General features: G+C 39.1%; 2 protein-coding genes across 2 annotated transcripts; both read left to right on the top strand.

Moving 5' to 3' along the window:
* The first annotated feature begins 2,110 nt into the window (after positions 1–2,110).
* On the top strand, positions 2,111–3,316 carry LOC146304629 (C-X-C chemokine receptor type 2-like). The gene has a single exon (XM_084713532.1). The coding sequence runs from the start codon at positions 2,126–2,128 to the stop codon at positions 3,203–3,205; it is 1,080 nt and encodes a 359-aa protein (XP_084569658.1). The 5' UTR covers positions 2,111–2,125; the 3' UTR covers positions 3,206–3,316.
* Positions 3,317–5,230: 1,914 nt separating this feature from the next.
* On the top strand, positions 5,231–15,502 carry slc19a1 (solute carrier family 19 member 1). Its single transcript, XM_084713976.1, has 6 exons — positions 5,231–5,364; positions 6,618–7,250; positions 9,006–9,789; positions 11,737–11,929; positions 13,642–13,783; positions 14,762–15,502. The coding sequence occupies exons 2-6, from the start codon at positions 6,966–6,968 to the stop codon at positions 14,960–14,962; spliced, it is 1,605 nt and encodes a 534-aa protein (XP_084570102.1). The 5' UTR covers positions 5,231–5,364; positions 6,618–6,965; the 3' UTR covers positions 14,963–15,502.
* The last annotated feature ends 4,043 nt before the right edge of the window (positions 15,503–19,545 follow it).

Genomic DNA, 19,545 nt, shown 5'->3' with positions numbered 1-19,545 from the left:
TTTTATTTTATTTTTGCTGAAAAGTATGACTGTAAGCCAGGGGTTCACAACCTTTTTTTTTTTTTTAGCTTGTGGCCTCTTAAAGCAAATTAATGGCTACTAGTTTAATTAACTAATTAATCAATAATTTTTTTGTTCCTGAAAAGGTCAAATGATCCATTAATTTACAATAAAAAAAAGAAAAGCTTGATGATGATTTTGTTTCACAGTGATTTGATTTATTTTTGGCTTTTCTTCACTTTAATCATCTAGTGACCCTCGTCCGTGTTTCAATGGTCCCCTTAACAGTTTTATTGTGGAATATAATTTAATATTTTTATCTGTGTGTTTATCTTATTTTTATGAATTTATTTCCCATATTCATTAGAATGGGAGCCCTGTAATTTCCATGTTTTTTGAGAAAATTAAACTAAATTCCAGTAATACACTGGAATAAGGTAACATATTGTGATTTAATAAATAACACAAATAAATCAATGCTGTCCCCTTTTTTGTGTTTTTTATCTTTTATGTCTTATAATTCTCATCATACTGGTGATAGAAAGAAAAGCACAGGTGTTACTAATAAGACTACCAATGCTAACAATATTACTGTCAGTATTAGTATTATTATAACGACCCTGAGCCTGCAACAGCTAAATGGAATTCTGCCATCATTCATGCTATTTCATACACTTGCGCTTTTCACACCATCACATGCGGAAATGTCGTCTGTTATTGCTGCAAAAACGTTTGATGACACACGCTCGTGCAGGAACAAAGTGGGGACGGAAACAGGAGATTGAGTCAATTCCCCATATTGAATCACACTTAAAGGGATGCTGTTTGGCAAAGATTCACTTGGGTGTGAAGCTGCTGTCATCTTTGAAATCTGCGGCCAAGCCAGTACAGAAGGTGAGTGTCCGAACCTGTTTGTTCTCACGGAGGGATGGCCCATTGAAAAAAAATGATTACATTTGTGTGAAATGAAGAGAAACTGTGTAGCTTCTGAAAAACAAAATAAGTCGAACAATTTGAGTTCAATTTGTTAACTAACTTAAAAAGTACTCTTACTCAAATCAATACTTTCAGGCTTAATTGGTCTGATGTGACCAGTGGTTCATGGTGGCTACTGTTAGTTGATGATAGCAAACTTTAGTTAGACAATTGTGCTACTGTTTCTATACATTCTAATTTTCACTAAAGTACCCTAGGCTCGCTTTAAAGCTGCATAATGCAAATTTGGCTGCCCCAAACTCTGGGAACCATAGTTTATCATTTTCATAACTTTAAAAAAAAGTGCTGTAATATCATGAATGCTCTTGCTGTCGTTTCCCACTGTTTTTTGTAGTAATTTTGTGCAGTTCTAGGCAGAATATACAGGGTTTCATATGGACTCTTCCCAAGTGCTGCTCTTTTTTCACTCGGTACCTGCAAGCTTGGTTCTCGTTTCTGTTCTTTGCTATGAAAACTGTTCAGTGGTGCACAAGGTCAATTTCTGTGCTGGATTTTCGTTGTGCAGCCTTTAGAGCAAGTGCATCAGAGACTTCCACCAACCGAGTGGCTAACTTCTTGTTTAGCCCTCCTCTAACTTAACTGATAATTCAGTTATTTAATTGTGTGGCTCTTCTAGACTTTTCAAATGTTATTAAGCGCTTCTTTCGTAATGGGAAAAAGTCTTTTCTTGCATCACAAGACGTAGTCACGACACCATTTGACCACTAGGTTATGTCAAACAGACTTCAAAACCTCATGCACTTCCTGGAGGCCACAACTTCGGTCAACTTCCTCTGTCTTTTTTCTTGTACTTAGATATGCTAAGTACTAGACTTCCTGTTGCAACCAGCAGTCGCCCCCTGCTTGCCATTAGAAAGAATGCAGGTTTAAGGCACTTTTACTTTTCACTTATTCTACTGTCTATGCTAACACATATCTAAGTACAGGAACGGAGAGAACTGACTGAGGGCTTCCTGGGTATCAAGCTCGCTAAACTGTTATTGGAGTGAAGAGCAAAAAGGGGACTTGGGAAGAGTTAATAGTACTTGCTTTTTGAAGGTTAAAATCTTAAACATTGCTGAAGCTGAATCAAGTTTTGTTTTACTGCTATGATAGTGAACTAATATCAGTCTGTTTTCCTTCCAGAGTCATGTCGATCATCTATGAGTTTGACTATGACAATTTTTCGGGACAGCAGAATGAGACCAGCTATGACAATCACACACCCTACATTGTGAATCCAAACACGTTACCATGTGAGAGACAACCTCTAGATCCTACAACAGCTTTTACGCTGTGTATCGTTATCGTCATCATCTTTTTACTAGCAGTACCAGGGAACCTGTTGGTGGGGTGGGTGATCGGCACCAGCAAGCAGGCGCTGACTCCATCGGATGTGTACTTGTTTCATCTGACGATAGCAGACGGTCTGATGGCCCTGGCCCTCCCGTTCTGGGCTGTATCACTGATGAGAGGGTGGATCTTTGGAGACTTCATGTGCAAATTCGTCAACATCGTCATCGAAGCAAACTTCTTCACCAGCATCCTCTTCCTGGCCTGTATCAGCATCGACCGTTACCTTGTGATTGTGCGTGCCAGTGATAGTCTGAGGGGTCGTCAGAGGATGTGCAGCTGGATCCTGTGTGCAGCAGTGTGGGCCTTTGGCGGGGCCCTCGCTCTGCCTGCACTTTTCAATGATGCCATGAAGCTGGAACAGGACTCACAGTGGATAATTTGCGCTGAAAACTTTGACATCGGCATGGCTGTCAAATGGAGGATTGCCACCCGCATGTTCCGCCATGTTTTTGGCTTCATTCTCCCCCTGGTTGTCATGATAACCTGCTACAGCGTCACCATCGCAAGGCTGCTGCGCACTCGAGGTTTCCAGAAGCACCGGGCCATGAAGGTGATCATCGCCGTGGTGATTGCATTTCTGCTGTGCTGGACGCCGTATCATGTAACCATGATGGTGGACACCTTCCTGAGGGCTGACCTGGTGCCGCACGACTGTGCTATGAGGACATCGGTGACCGTGGCTTTGAGTATAACCAACAGCCTGGCTCTGTCCCACAGCTGCATCAACCCAGTCCTCTACGCCTTTGTGGGAGCAAAGTTCAGGAGAAATATGGCGCTGCTTCTTCAGAGGAAAGTCAGACAGGAGAGGATGTCACAGTCAAGGTTCAGCAGGTCAACATCTCAGACCTCAGACAGCAATGGAGCTGTTCTCTGAAACCTACTGGACATTTTTCTACATACATATCAGAGACTGTATACAGAAATCAACAACATGAGAGCTCCCCAAAAGTTAAACCAAAAGATCTTGATCGCTCCCTTTTGGCTGGCTGCATACATCTACATCTAAAACATCAAAGTACACGTTCAAGTGTTCATTTTCTTGATCAATGTGGTTTTAATTAGTTATTTTGCAGGGTTGTGACTGAGCAGGTACAGTCATGATTTATGTTTTTAGAATTTCACTATGAAATAGCCAGTTGGGTGCCTTGGATGGTTCCTCTTTTCATAAAAGAAAGTATTGGACAAATAAATATTTTAGCCTGAAGATGGCGCTCAATCAACACTCAGAGGATTTACAAAATAAATGTCTGTGCAGTCTGTCACATCAAACCAGCCAACAGCTTTCCCTCCAAGACCCCATGGTGGGAACACGAATGTTTTCACAAAATTCTCATCTTGATGCATCAAATAGTTGTTGGGATATCTCAGTCTTGACCAAAGAGCCACCATGAGACTTGCATGACAGTAATTACCTGCAGGGCTTTGTGTGGACTTAAGTGCTTAATGAAAGGACTTATCTGAAGTATGAAATTGTGAAGCTTATGAGGGTTAAAGTGAGAGATAAAATGGATTTTTAAAAAATGACTTCACACATTGTCAATCAACTCCAGCTCATTCATGGTTTCCACTTGCCAGAAACTCTAAAAGCATCACATTTTAAAACATATCTCAACTGTAGAAAAATATCTGAGAGTATTTTCTACTGGGGCCGAGCCTATAATTTATCTTAGTGTATGTCCTTTTGTATTCATTGTCTCTCGTTCTCTGCTTATGATTTTTGAGGCTCGCTACTGCCATCTATTGAATCTACTGCTGCCTACAGCCTGACACCGCTCAGATTCCCAAACTGATGGGATCAAGTTAATTTTTCTCAATCAAGAGCAAGTGGTGACACATAAAATGGATGCTTTGCAGTTTTTGTCATTTTAAACTGCATTTATTTTAGATGTATAGTAGGTGCATTTATCATCCTGCTGATGTTCCTGTGGTTATTTATATATGCTACACATTTATATGCTATAACATTTGTACAAACTTCATATACTGCTGTCTTTCAGTGAAATGTTTCAAAGGCAATTCACTTGTGAATCAATGAAATAAAAGGTTTTGAAATATTCACTGCTCTGACTGATTTAATCTTCTAACTGTGGTTGGTTAGTTTTCACAGGCTCCTTTTAACCACAAAGATAATTAATAATCTATCTGTCTTATATGGACACAATCATTTGATTTTTTTTGCTTAACAAAATATCAAAATTTGTGACAAACTTTTAATAATTGAAACAGGACAAAAAATTTGAATATTTCAAAATTTACAATTCTTTTTCAACTTGCCAAATTCCATCTGCTGAGGAAGATTGTGTGATGAAATCAAAGGCTCCAGAACAGCCACTAATAAACTTGGCAAGACTGTTTTATTGTCAAATTTTACCATTTTTATGCCACTGAAGCATGTACTGTCACTTCAAATACAGAAACAAAATATAATTGGTATTTTACATTTTATTTTCAGTAAAATTTTAAACAGTGTGGACCAGCTCAATGGTCATTGAAAAATGAACTAAACACTAAGTAATTAATCAATTAATTAACCATTGTTAATTATTGTAAAGGTAGTCTTTTCTGTTTTTCAAATTACAAAAACTTACATTAGCAACAAAAATATTTAATACCCTTTTTTCAGGTACACTTAATGTGGGATATAATATGCTTTATATTGTTGTTATACAATATTTTATGTATATTTTATGACAACATGTATCTGCATGTACCTATTGTGGGGAAAAAAGCGCTGTGACATTATTTGTCCAGCAGATGGCGAGCATAAGGCACAAAGAACGGGCTAAAGATGAGAATGTGAAATAAAATTGCAGGAACCAGGTCCAGATGTTAAGTTAAATAAAGGTTTACGTCCGTGGAGCACATGTTTGGTCTAATGGAAAGAATATAAACTAAAATGCAACCCCAAGCGGCGATAATGCCCCATCTGGTGGCGGAGCTAAGTCTGCAGGACTCCATTTCCCAGAAGCCAATGTGGCGCGAGACCAGCGGCGTTGCGAATTAACCAGTTCGGCTTTAGATGGACTTCACGAGGTATGTAACGTTTACTCATTTTTATGTCCCCTCGAAAATACAAGTGATATTTCAGGTTGCTGTATAAACTCAATGCCAGGTTGTTGTCGTGTAAACAGAATGTTAGTCACTTGCTATAAAGGTTATGTCATTATTTTTTGCTAACTAAAGCTACAAGAATGCATTATTTCTTACACTTCTACACTGTTAGCCAGCTTGCTAGCTAGCCCTAACTTCGCACCTGTATGATAATTTGTGCGATGGAGGGATTTCACGCACGTCTGTGTGTTTGTCCCGCACAGTGAGCCCAAACACAGCCAGTTTTAGCACAGTGGCAGCAAACTTAACATTCAGTGAGAGTGAGTGTGAGACTCAGGCATGTTAAAACACAGTGTTGCTCAATGAAAGGCTTGTTTAACTTGTTTGCATTGCCCCTTAAAATCTAGACACGTAACTCAAGCCCTGTCATTCATTCCTAAAGAGCACACGGTGTGTTATGCCACGTTTTGACGTACACAACATGGTTTAGAAAGTACTACAGTGTCCCAGCATGCCTTGCCTTATCTAGCAGATAACCTCATTTGTTTCAGTTTAGAGCTAAAAGTGGTCTTTCTTCCCTCTGAATATTTTTATTTTGTCCTGAATATGGCCTGAGCCAGCGCCTTGGTCAAAGGTACTGACAGGAGAATTGACCTATGATGTGATATTTGAGGGATCTGTACCAAACAAAGATGTTTTTTTTAAGTCTCTAATGTAATGTGTCGGCCAGGACATCTCTGCAACATGATAATATTGAATTTAAAATTGGTATTTTGACATATTTCTTCTCGTGTGATTTGAAAATTGCAGTTTCAGTAAGACCCTAGCTAGTGTGGTGATACAGTTTGAGGGTGTAGTTCAGGGCAAAGAAAATAGTTCATCTGAGGTCTGTGGATTATCTTGTGGAACTGGGTCATGATTTCTGCTCTTAAGATTATCAAATATATTTTTTCATCACTTTGAGCACCAAAAGGAGAGTTTCTTGTTTGATTATATTCAAGAGAAGTCAGACATCTATATGGCCACCGTCTCCAAAACTCTGCAACTCACATCAAACCTATTTAGATGGATAAATAGCTCTACAGGTTAGAGGGAAAATATGTATTCTGGGGTAAATTGTCAGGGTGTTATAGTCTGCTGCAGTTTTGCTTCCAATGTAAATAACCCAGCCGTGCCCTAACCGCTGCTCACTGTCAAAATAGTCTGACTAACTGACAACATTGTTATCTTTTCAGGTTAACAATGACACCAGACTCGCCTGCTGGATAGCTTGCTGTCTGAAAATGTCACAGTGTGGAATGGAGCAAAGGTCAACGTTTTCTCTTACATGTGAAACGCAGCATGTAGCATTTTAACTACACTGTCATCACCCTGTTAAAGAGTTCATTCTCACCGTTTCAGTATTCTCTGGCATGGAGATGCAGACGAACAGAGACACAATTTGATTGAAGTTTTCAACCCAAACAGCTGGGTTTGTTTATTCATTTTAAGTGGGGAGTCGAGGTCAAAACAAGTCCTTACCTGGTGATTTTACAGAGCGAAAAGCTCAGCATCACAGAGCGGTCTGTAAACCAGCTGAAACAATGGTAGGTGATGACACAGCAGGAAGTGGAGACAGATCAGAGGGGGAGAAAGAGATGGACCTGCAGGTGCCTGCATCTGAAGATGGAGACATCGATACGGCTGTCTCTGCATCTGAGGTCCCGTCTCCCTCCGACGGTCCCCCAGAGGAAGGCAGGGAGCCCAGAAAGTGGAAGTGGGCCGTGATGTTCTTGTGTTTCTACGGGTTTATGGCATCGATTAAGCCCGGAGAGCCCTTCATTACCCCGTACCTGCTCAGCCCTGAGAAGAACTTCACCCGGGAGGAGGTTAGTGGTGTCCTCACTCTGAAATGTGTTGGTTTTCATGCAGGTATATTTGTCTTTGTGTGAAGGAAAATAACATTTGGAATATTTTATTATTACTGACAAAAAAAAAAAATCAGACCCTCCAGCTGGATTCATATACAGGAGACAGTCCAGAAAGCAAAGAACCCGTCAGACTGTACGTTTTTCTCACTCATTATTACTCAAGAGAAGTAATGAGTGCCACTGTGGGGAGTTTGCTGATCCATCTTAGTGTGGTCAAAGTTCACATTCCTCCACAGTGGGTCGGTGAGTTTGCAGTCAAGGACTGGCTATGAAATCATCAGTGGACTGTGACTTGTAGATTGTGATTGGATCATGATTTTGTTGGCTAGGTTTGGTCTCTTTTTTGTGAATTGACCATGACCTAGTTAGCCTGACACTGCCAAACTAATTGGCAGTTGTGAATTATTTGCCAGAGCAAATGAAAACATGACCTTGGAAGAGCTGTCATGGCCATGACCTTATACCAAGAGTCGAGTCACAGATTTGTTATGTTGAACATGTCTTTCAGCTTAATGTCTGTTTATATCCAAGCGTCATCCCATGTCCCATAAATTCCTGAATCAGATTCCAGGGAATAAGCTCCCCTTCATTTAAGTTATCCTTCATCATCTTCACAACATTATCTACCACAACTGTACTTAGATGTGTATCCCAAAATTGTCATGGATCTAAAGCTGGTTTACATGATACTTGAGTCAAATAGAGAGTAAACAGTAAACAGTAATGAATTTAAAACATTTTGTCCCTAATTAATACGATGTCATGTTTTATCTATGGCTGTGATGTCTATAAAATGTCAAAAAAAATTATGAAAATGTCCATGTTTGAGAAGCTGAAAACAGCATTTTTCTACCATTTGTACATTGAATATTACTTACTGTTAATCACCTAACAAAATACTTTTCCTAGCCCAACAAGACATTTGAGTTTTTAGTTTTACAAGTAATTGATTTTGCATTTGTAATATATTTGTAATGATGCTGTGATATTGATTCCATTTATGTTACCCAGCCTTATATTGATATGTGTATTGATATCATGGTAATCATTATCCAGGTCTACTGGTTGTTATATGATATTAATTTATTTCTCCATCACCACGTCCTGATTAATTATTTAGGAATTTGGAGAGATAAGGCCTCATATTTCCTGATCACGCCACCAAGTTGTTAATGGTCATATTTATTATCATCAGCAGGAGGAATAAGTGCTGTTCCTGCAAGACTTAAATCATAAGAGAGCTGCACTTAGTTTCATGAACTTCTTTGTCATCTTATTTGTTTTTTTAGATTGTCTAGTCACTATTTTTTTGAGTCCACCATTGTTAGTCCTAATTGATACGATCCCCCTGTGTTTTTTATTGCAAGTGTATTGCTCACAGTGGTTTGAGTTTGGTTGAGCAATATGGTCTAAAAATGTGTATATGCAAAATGTAGACATTCAAACTGACTCATGTTTCACTATTATTTGTTAAGATGTCAAACTTATGCTAGTTTTTAATTTGAATTTTGGTCAAAATGCCACACTGTAGTCCCTGAAAAGTTGACAAATTGTAATATTGAATTTTTTCCCAGCCCTAGTTGTGAGAGTAAGTATCCAACCAGCAGAGAAAAGCTGGTATATTTCATATTTTGTGATCTAAGACTGGAGCTTTCATCCACCTCACTGATAACTTGTTTACAAATTAATTAAATTGACTTTTGTCATTTCCAGGTGACCAATGAGATCACTCCGGTGCTGACGTACTCGTACATGGTCGTGCTGGTGCCAGCCTTCTTGCTGACGGATCTTCTGCGCTACAAGCCAGTCCTGATCATCCAGGGCATCAGCCAGGTGGTCATCTGGCTCATCCTTCTCCTGGGCACCACCCTTTTGGAGATGCAGTTCATGGAGTTCTTCTATGGCATCACCATGGCCTGCCGCGTGGCGTACTCCTCCTACATCTTCTCCCTGGTCAGTCCATCCCTCTACCAGCGCGTGGCCGGATACTCGCGCTCCTCAGTCCTCTTGGGCGTGTTCTCCAGCTCTGTGGTGGGCCAGATGTGCATGTCCTTTGGCAACATCAGTTTCTATACCCTCAACGCTATTTCTTTAAGCGTCGTCAGTTTTAGCCTGCTGCTTTCGCTGTGCCTTCCGTGGCCCAAACGCTCCCTGTTCTTCAACCGGATGAGGAATCAGGAGCAAAAGGAGCTGACAGCAGTAGCCACCAAATCTGAACTGGACAGAATGAATCCGAAAGACAGCGTGGTGTCCTCTGCGGCCGACCCGTGCTCTAGGTCACGCTGGAAAGACTCTGTCTTGGTGCAGATGCTGCTCGAGGTGAGAAACGTGGTGAGGAGGCCAAACCTGAGGCTCTGGTCCCTGTGGTGGGTGTTCAACTCCACCGGGTACTACCTGGTGCTGTTCTACGTTCACATCCTGTGGAACAAAGTCTACCCGGCAACTGAGAACAAGCACGTTTACAACGGGGGAGTGGAGGCAGCTTCGACCCTGCTAAGTGAGACTTTGCTTAGTTTTTAAAGGAATAGTGCTGTGTTCTTGAAATCTTATCTGTGCTTATGTTCAGGGCTCAGACACCAGTTGGGTTTCTGTTTCACAGTCCTCCATGTTTTTGTTCACATCGGCATGCGACTCCAGCTTGCTGTCTAAATTTAGATGTGAGTAATACAGCTCCTCTGTGCTCAACAACAACAATATAGCTTCTTCATTGATAGTGACTTTCTTGCACAAAGTTGTTTGGAAAACTCACAAATACATCTTAATCTGAGTTTTTTTCCCATATTGGTTTCAGTGTACGCTATATTTAGAATATTTTCACCAATTTACTTCACTTTCACTTCCCCTTCTGATGGGAAACTGGTATTGCACAAGGCAGAAATTGCCCTCTTCCAAACTATAAATGGGATTAGTGCTTTCTAGTGGCTGATTGTGAATGCTGACACATTGATGACACAAAAATGATGATGCTATTGATGAGACAAAAACTTGAACCGGTTTTCTGCTGAGTTGGTGTTGGTGTGCATGCTAATGAGGCAAAAGCAGCACTTCACCCCGTGGTGCTCTGTGAAAATTTGGAGACCTGAAACTCCATTTAGGAGTGGCAGAGTAACCTCAGTGGTAAAATTTGCTATTTCTAAATATCAAACTGACCACCAAATACTGTGATAGCTTTCCAGCTGCTATAACAAAAAAAAAAACCCAACAACAAACAAGAAATATCAATCAATATGGCTTATAGAAGATCGACAAAAAATGTGATCAAGACATCCCTATTTAAAATCTCCAAACTCCTTTGGCAAAAACAGTCATTTCATCCTGCAAAACATGTGCGTTGCTGGTCTGCTGTTGCCTTGAACTAACCTTTTTAAGCACCAAATTCACACAGTAACACAAACAAGCAGAGCAAAGCAGGTAGACCACCAACACCACCTGTGTTCTGTGAGGTAAAATTACTGTTTTTGCCAAAGGAGCCTGTTTGCTTTGAAGAGATGGCAAGGTAAAATGGTGAAAATATCTTAAATATAGTGTATACTGGAACTGGTATTAATTTTTCTTGGGTGGCTAAAATATGTTTTCCTGCTGACCCTGACCACAGCAGTTCATTGTTTAGCTTCCTTCGATAGTACTTATGCTGCCTCTCTAAACTGGGAACACGTCGACTGTCATCTCCTTTAGGTATCACACTGACTATGGATAAGTACCTCACACAAACAGATCCAAGAAAAACCCAAAACTATCTCTTTAATGACAATTTAAAGGATTAATATTAGCTGCATACTGTGTTAAACATACCAAATGTATACTTAGTTCTGATATAAATATAGCTATCAATCAAAGAACAATGATAAACTGAGAGCTGATTCATTTTCAGCCAGTTTATATCCAGTACCAAAGTCTCAAAAAGTCTGGAGAAAGCAAAATATTTGCACATATGTGATGCACAATGTAAACTGACCATGCACTTCTGTCCCCTGTAGTTCAGTTTGAGCAGTTTATCTGCAGCTTTATTCGGTCAAGTGATTACATCAGGTTTATAGATCAGCGGTCACCCTTTAAACAGCTGTAAAGCACAAAGGTAGAGGTTTGTTTAAATAACCTGGACATCATGTGCAAGCAGTAAAAGTTGGGTTGTAAAACAAAATCTGATAGTAGCTGAATGATGACAGAAGTAACTTGGCAGATTACGTAGTTGTTAGTATTAGTTGCAGGAGAACAGATTGAGTATATCCTTAAAGTATAGCACACTCATGTTAGGATTTTTGTAGTCAAATAACATAATTTCCACCATGAAAAAGTGTCAAAATTAATAGAATAAAACACACAGGAGTAGTAGTGATTAATTGCCAGGTTTATATGATATCTGTCAGTGTACAAACCATGTGTTTTATGAAACCCAGATGAATAAGATTTAAGGAAATTTTTAACCTTGTGTATATTTCGGCAGGTGCGTTGACGTCCTTTTGCGCTGGTTTTGTGAAGATTCGGTGGACGGTCTGGTCAGAGGTGGTCATCGGTGTGATCACTGCAGTGCAGGCAGGTCTGCTGCTCCTCATGGGCACCACAGACAACATTTGGGTCTGTTACATGGCCTACGTCCTCTTCAGAGGCTTCTACCAGTTCCTGGTGCCCATTGCCACGTAAGTGCTGAATTAAATATATTATTTAGTTCCTGAATGTGAAACTAGAAAATTTACTTCCTATTATATTACTAATCGTGAGGTGAAACTGGAAATTGTATTCTCTATGCCAAAATCCATTTACTTCAGAACTGAACATTTGACCTCATGTTATAGTTTCACCACAATTTGAGAAAAAAAGTGTCTCATCTAAAGTAAAGATGCAACAATTAGTTTGTCGTAATTAATCTGTAGCTATTTTGATCACTTTTAAGCAAAAAATGTCCAGTTCCAGATACTCTAATATGAGAATTTCCTTCTTTTCTTGGTCTGATAATATAGTAAATGTAATGTTTTTGGTTTTCAGTAACACTTTTTTCCTTTTTTTTTTTTTGAGATAAAACAGCTGTTCTATTAGTCAAGAAAATAACAATAATTCAAATAATTGTTAGCTGCTGCCTTAAACACTTAATGAAGGTAATCTTTTTAACTAGATCAGACTGGGAGCTTTAAAGGCCAAGAGTCCTGCTAGAATTGTTAATTTCCATTTTCCATTAATGTACATTTTTATTAGTTTCACCACATTAAAAACATTTACATTAACTGCAATTTGGAGTCAAAATTTAAAACATACAAAAGCAAAAAAAAAAACATTCAAATAGCAATACGCAAGAGATAATGCACAAGAAAGTGTCCGTTATCAGGAATTAAAGGCAAATTCTGTAATATGTTCCATCAGAGAGGAAGGAAACATGTTAAGTTGAAATATTTGCTTTTCTGGCAACACAGCTGCAGCTGCAGTGTCCTACTTTGCAATTTCTATTCCAGCACAGAATAATTGTTTGTTTGTCTGTTTCATGTTAAGCAGAGTTCAAATTAATTCCGAATAACTAAGTGTCTGTTTGGAGTTACAAGATAATTAATGATTTCTCACAACTCAGAGTGTGTATTTTCAGACCTGTGAGCTTTTGTTTTCAAGACAACAGGCTTAACTTTACGTCAAGAGACAGTTTACAATTATGGACAGCTGGTCAACTTACAGTGTGGGACTCATTGTTAAGGTCATTATACAACGTTACACGTGCCTTATGCTCCTGTGGCTACGGGGAAGCAAACTCGCATCAACCATAGATGATATGTTAAATAGGATGTCAACCTATTTCATATAATGTGAATGGCTCCAACTCACTATTTGGACAGTGGTGGCAGTACTCACTTTTGCATGTGCAGTCGCTACATATTGCTCCAACAATGGGGAAACCAGAAGTCACTACAGTGCAGCGGCCGCAGGATGAAGGAGCGAGTTAAGTCGCAAATCAGATGTGAGTTGATTGTGTATGAGATATAAAGTGTCAGTGACTTAAAAGGGGCAGTAACTTCCTGTAGTCACCATCCTGTGGTGTTCAGAGGATGAGGCACTGAGTGCTGTAAATAGCTGGAGCTTGTTAAGGTGTTGCAATAATTTGTAAATGGAGGCTTTGACTGCATCCCTGTTGCTATGGTTACTCATTTTGGATACAGGCGGCATGTAAATTTAGAACAGTGCAGACATTTTCACTGGAATTCAGGAAATAATGGACACCCTGCAGCCAATCGGAGCCGATCAAGTGTTATACCCAGACCATGGTGTAATAAGGTTTCGGCCTCTTTCAGCTGAGCGTGACTACAGTAGAAACCGGAGCGTCGTCCTCGTCTGTCTGCTCTGTGGTGATCATCTTATCATCTCTCCATAGTTTCCAGATTGCCTCGTCGCTCACCAAGGAGCTCTGCGCGTTAGTGTTTGGCATCAACACCTTTTTGGGGACCATACTGAAGAGCATCATAAACCTGATATTTGCTGACAAGAGAGGCCTGGCGTTGGACGTGCACTCTCAGGTAAAACAGTCATTTAATTCCTCAGAAGATTATGAAAATATAACAAAGCTTGCAACTTGACTTTGTTATACCTTGGGTGTATTTCATGCTATTTATATATCACAACAATAGTCATATATTTAGCGCTTTATATGAAGAAATAACTTTTTAAAAGGCACAGTGTGGCAACACTGTTAACACTGTGGTTTGTGTTGTACAATTATGTGTCGAGGGTAGGGTGTAGGTGGTGTGGGTTTTCTGCTCCGGAAATGACAATCATTAATGAACAAAGTTAGCAAATGGTTGTTATAGTGAATCCACAGAAGGTTAATGCATAGACATAATGAAAGTAGAGCACTTCCTGTTCAGTGGGGCTGCGTATTTGACTCGCTGTTGCATGTTTATTGTAATTTAATTCTTGAAATATATAGATTTCCAGGCATCAGATGCAGATCCTTTGATGCATATTGTATCTGTCCCTATCATATAAACATTCATTGAAATGAAATGAAATTAATTCGGCAAAACCTCACTCCTCAACGGCTTCACACCTCCTGTCCCCACCTGAACTTGAACATGACCTCATTGTCCCCTGAGTCGGAGTCCTGTTTAGAGCCACTTGAAATCACCTCAGTATTATATACCTGCATGTCATTGTCCTCAGAAATGTCCTCGTCTGGGCTGGAGCTCCACAAGAATCTCATGCTGTTCAGATTTCTCAGAGTGATGCTCCTTTGGTTACTTAAAAAGCACAGGATTTTTCTATTTTTTAGCAATTTAAGCAAGAAAAGTGTTGTTATCACCTCCATGTTTTAGGACAACTTCAGTGCTGTTTTTACCTTTGTAAGAGTTCCCAAAAAGTGGCAAAAACAAACATTTAAGTAGATGTAAAGATACAGAATAAAGGCATTCGTATTTTGTAATATTTAATGATTTTCACTAAATCTGACTTGCATGTCTTTAATCTGATTTTAAGATATCTCTCTTTCTCTCTTTCAGTTCCTGGTGTACTTCATTTACTTCACCATACTTACCGTCGCGTACTTTATCGGCGCTGCTGTCGTCCTTTGCCGTCACTATGGAAACACGCAAAGGGGAGGAGACGGGGCCAATGAACAAGCCACACCCACAGAGCTGAATCCCGTGGCTTCAAGTTCAGAGGCAGAACCTTTGTCTAACGGCAAAAGTGCCAAAGCATAATGATAAGAAATGTGTCTTTCTGTCAACATGTAGGTCCCAGTTTTTGGGAATAAGCTCTTCAGACTCAGCGGGATCAATCATTTTAACCTTCTGTTGTCGTTGAAGGTGTCTGTACAGTGTTAGCTCCTGAGCCTTAATCATAGAAGTGCCTCCTCTGCATAAAAACTCCTGCACTGCAGCGCTCAGACGGGCTGCAGGGGTCTGACAGAAAGTAAATTCTAATTTCATTTTTTTTAAATACAAAGCATGAAGTGGCACTATTGTGACAAATCATCTTCAGCACAGAGAGGGACCATTAATTTAATGGATAGAATTTTGTTTGTTTTTTTTGGTATTTTGTGCAGGAAACAAACATGGAAAAGTAGCAGTTGTAACATGCTGAACTGTCCTGTTTCAGTGACAGTGATTTTCCCTTCAGAGGTTCATGATTACTGTGTGATCACTGAATGTGACTTAAAAACAGATATTACATGTTTTATCTTTCTCATTGACACTCCTATTGTAATATTAAAGCTCCATGATTATGTTATTTGAAAAAAACTGACCATATCAGTATACTTACATAATTTTCTTTCTGCATTGATAATCACATCACTTTATGTCATCACATTATGAGGGGTGTCTTCTAGGTCTGTACCACATAGTTCGGAGCTTTCAACCTGCTCCAACCCGTTATTTCTGCACAGTTGTGGATAAAGAATCAGCTACAACAATATTATCAGTATTATAATAGTTGTAGATGTGCAGGATTGTTTCTGGCTTGTGCGATCCAAAATATCCAATAACTCCAGAGAGTAAAATTTACAACATTTCCAATAATGTTTTACAATGTTTTTACATTGCACACACCTGTATTAACAAGGCGATCTAGCTGAAATCTAACAGCACCATAATTTACATTTATGTTGACGAAACTGAGGAGTAATACTCATTAAAGATAGTTTATGTAATTTTAAAAAGGCTGAGATGAATCGCTTTACTCAAATTGAGCATTTTGCAAGTTGTTGTTTTTTCCCCAGGGTGATGATATCATAAAATAGGATGTCAGACATTGGAAGCTTCATTTGAAAACATCCGGTACAGCCCTAGTATCTTCTTACGCAGCCTTTGTATCAGTTTATTTGAAGTTGTAAACTGCAGGCTGTATGCAGTGTCTTATATAACAATTTAATGATTTAATTGTTGCTGTAATTCAGTTGAAGTTGCGCTTTCTAATGTAGAAGCAGCAGAATATCTGAAATAATCCTGCAGCAGCAATCCTACAGAATGTATTGCTTTTGAGAAATGATATGTGAAAGTAACATTTTCATAAAGATATCCACTTATTTGTCCATTACTCTATTTACACAAGTGACGTCGATAATTAAAAATGTGATGTGTCTTTTTACTGTTAATTTTCAGTGGTATCTTTAGGTGAAAACACTGCCTGACAGGATGGAAAACAAAGCACTAGTCAACATTCTTGCTGCTAATTCGCTGCCTTTGACTCTACCTGACATTTTGGCAAACAGGCAACCCTCAAGAAGTGCTCCAACTCCTAAATCCTGTCTGTTTTTAGTTTCAGTCCACCAACATCTGGTTTTACATTCATCAAAAGCTGCAGAAGGCTTTATCTTGGCCCTGCAGAGAACATAGGAACACAGTGTTACGTGATACAACAGGAGCTACCGTGCAAAACATTTAGTAGCTTTTTAAAATGTCCATTTGCTTACTTAAAAAAAGCAAGTGTGGCAAGATGATCTTTCTTACAATACAACAGTAGTTCCATAGTTTTGAGTTGGATTGTACTTAAATTCAGAATGTATAGATATTTTTTAAAGTTTTGATTGAAGTCATTGCTGAGAAATAACTGTGAACCTGTCTGAATGCTGTAAAAAAGGACAATGCTGATGTTAATCAGATGTTTATTTTTTATTCACAAATAAATTTCGTTTGATGGATTAAAAAGTTCATTGATCATGTTTTTTGTAGTCAGCACTAAAAAAAAAAAAACCCTTGTTCATCATAACTTATTTATTTATTGGGACATGCGTTTGTGATTGTGAGCTGTTTGGTCAGCTGTAGTTGCTGCTCCCAGCATGCCGCTTTGACTCTTATTTGTTTTCCTGCATTTCTTAGTAGGAGACCATTTTTTTTAATGTGGACACGTTTTCACAGCTGAACACAGTGACATGATGAACCCACACCCTGGTTAAATCTCACTGTTTTAGCCTGACAACGTGATCAAAAGCTGGTTCCTCCTTCTGCTGTGTTTAACTTCATGTTTTCAAGTCGAACATGTGACAGAGAAAAATAAACGTGGGAGACTGTCAGGCGTTCGTTGAAATGAGAAGTGTAATTAGTTGTTTGCAGTTGGACGGACAGCGGTCTTGCCCTTTGGCCCTGAAGTCCTTTGAGTAAGCGATGACTCAGCAGTTCACTCAGACAGTCAGTCATTCACTTCAGTGTTGCGTTTACACCAGATTCATATTTCCTTTAACTCTGAAATGAGTTGATTGGCTGCCATTTTATTTTAACAATATTGAAATCTGATTAATTTTACTCTCTATGGAAACATCATGAAATTTATTCCCAAACACCTCAACACCCATTTAATAGGAGCAAACAAAGTGAATTTGAAGCTGTAGATGTTAGTTCGGTCTGCCTCGCTGCTTGTTGTTAGATATATCTAAGCATCCTGTGCTGTAATAATGTGATTACGGGGACCAGAAAGTGACATAAAGCTTTTTGAAGAGATATTGTTCTGCTAGATTGTACAAAATGTTGCTGCTCACTGAAATTCTCAAAAACAAATTGAATTTACTGCCTTAATGTGCAAGACAGCAAGTTTAATCTGGGGCCAGTCGCATAAACTTAGTTAAGGTCTAGTCTTGGCCTTAGACTAGTCTTAAATGGTTGAGTTAGAGAGGTTCCTAGTACTTCAGAAACAACATCTGCATGGTTATATTTATCACTTTGCAGCAAAAAAAAGGACAAGACTGGAGTAAATTTTACATTAGTGAGAGTGTAACTGTCTTTTCTTCTTATTTTCTGAGTCTGATAGTTATACACAAACAAAATGCTTTAACCAAACAACATGAGCGCTTTTGCACTGCGTGTTGGCATATATCAGAATATATACAGTATATATAAAATCAGAGAAATGTTGCCATTGTTGCTGTGAAAGGCTGCAGCTCCTGTTTTCTACATGCAGTTGTATAACAGTGATCAAACCCACAGGACACACAACTCCTGCCTGTTATCAGTGAGTGAAATATGCCGACTTGCTGCCCTCAAGTGGTGGAAACGAGGCAAGTAAATTAAAGAAATTTCAGGGTTGATATTCTGTTGCTTTTATTGAATATAGCCCATATAAAAACACATTTATATATCTACATGCATTCTTTATAGTGTCAAACACTGCGACAAACCACAGTAAATGCTAAGCTAACAGCGTATGAATATGTCAGTGCCTTTTGTCTAAAAAAATATCTTTGGAGTGTTGAAAAGGTTTTATAATTTAAAAATGAATGAATCAATGGAGTAGTGCTGCTTCACATGTTAAAAACTAGTTTCATAAATTAAAACTCTCCAGTTAGGTGAGGTGAAAGGCTCATTTGATTGTTAAAAGTTGCACTACTTTCAGCTTTATTGTATTTTAAACTAAAAAAAAAAAAAACAACCCAAACCTAAGAATAAGGGCAATAAGTGCAAAAACAAATGTGTAATCCATTTTTAACGCACATACAGTATATTGCATGTACACAGCGCATCGGAAAGCCACAATCCTTCATGCATACACATTAAAATACAATCAAAGATCAGGATGAGTTAAATATACAGAAGGCATATCAGAAAACATGAGGGGAGGTCAAAATGTCAAGACTACAACCCGAAACTTTGAGAATAAAATCAGTGTTGAGCATAAATTTTACATTTCAAAAAAAAAAAAATTAGGACAAACAAACAGAGTCAAAACATTGAGAATAACGTTGAAGGTCAGAATGTGAAGAATAAAGTTGATCCTAAGTATTTCGACTTTGTTGAAATGCTAAAAACTTCATTTTTTCCGTGCCTGTTTCTAATAATCCTCTGTATAAATAAAAGCAGGGAAATGACAATAAACCCAAAACACCCCAAACAAGACAAGTAAAAACATATGATTGACTCGGTTCAAGCTTTAAGTCTCGTAATATTTTGTTCACATATTTTTGACACGTGTGCGTACACACACAGACACACACACACAGGGTAAGTGTTGCTCAGGAGTCAGCAGTAAAGTCCTGTACAAAGCCCCGCTTGTTGGTCGAGCTGGCAGCCGACACCAAACAATGGTGTCTCTTTTTCCTCCTCCGCTCTCAGTCCAGTTCCTCCCCACACGGTCTCCTCTCTGACAACCGTGAGGCTGCACACCAGACGCGCCTCCGCTAACAAGTCATCCTCATCCTCCTCGGCGGGTTAATGACTTGCGGTATCAGGTACCGACAGGAAAGCACACTTTGCTGGGCTTCCTGGTATTGTCTGTCTAAACTTTAAGGCCCCTCGTTGCCTCTTTGGAAAATCTGGACAGCAACATCAGGAAGACATGAGGTCCAAAGCTTGTC

Source organism: Lutjanus erythropterus, chromosome 24 (genome assembly GCF_056507025.1).
Source record: "Lutjanus erythropterus isolate fLutEry1 chromosome 24, fLutEry1.hap2, whole genome shotgun sequence".
Classification (NCBI taxonomy): domain Eukaryota; kingdom Metazoa; phylum Chordata; class Actinopteri; order Lutjaniformes; family Lutjanidae; genus Lutjanus; species Lutjanus erythropterus.
Note: the sequence above shows the minus strand (reverse complement) of the source record. Positions and strands in the feature narration are given on the sequence as shown.

Coding starts and splice junctions, on each gene's coding strand:
- LOC146304629 (XM_084713532.1), top strand. CDS start 2,126: ATGTCGATCATCTATGAGTTTGACTATGACAATTTTTCGGGACAGCAG.
- slc19a1 (XM_084713976.1), top strand. CDS start 6,966: ATGGTAGGTGATGACACAGCAGGAAGTGGAGACAGATCAGAGGGGGAG. Junction 7,251..9,005: donor AGAACTTCACCCGGGAGGAG/GTTAGTGGTGTC, acceptor TGTCATTTCCAG/GTGACCAATGAGATCACTCC. Junction 11,930..13,641: donor TTCCTGGTGCCCATTGCCAC/GTAAGTGCTGAA, acceptor ATCTCTCCATAG/TTTCCAGATTGCCTCGTCGC.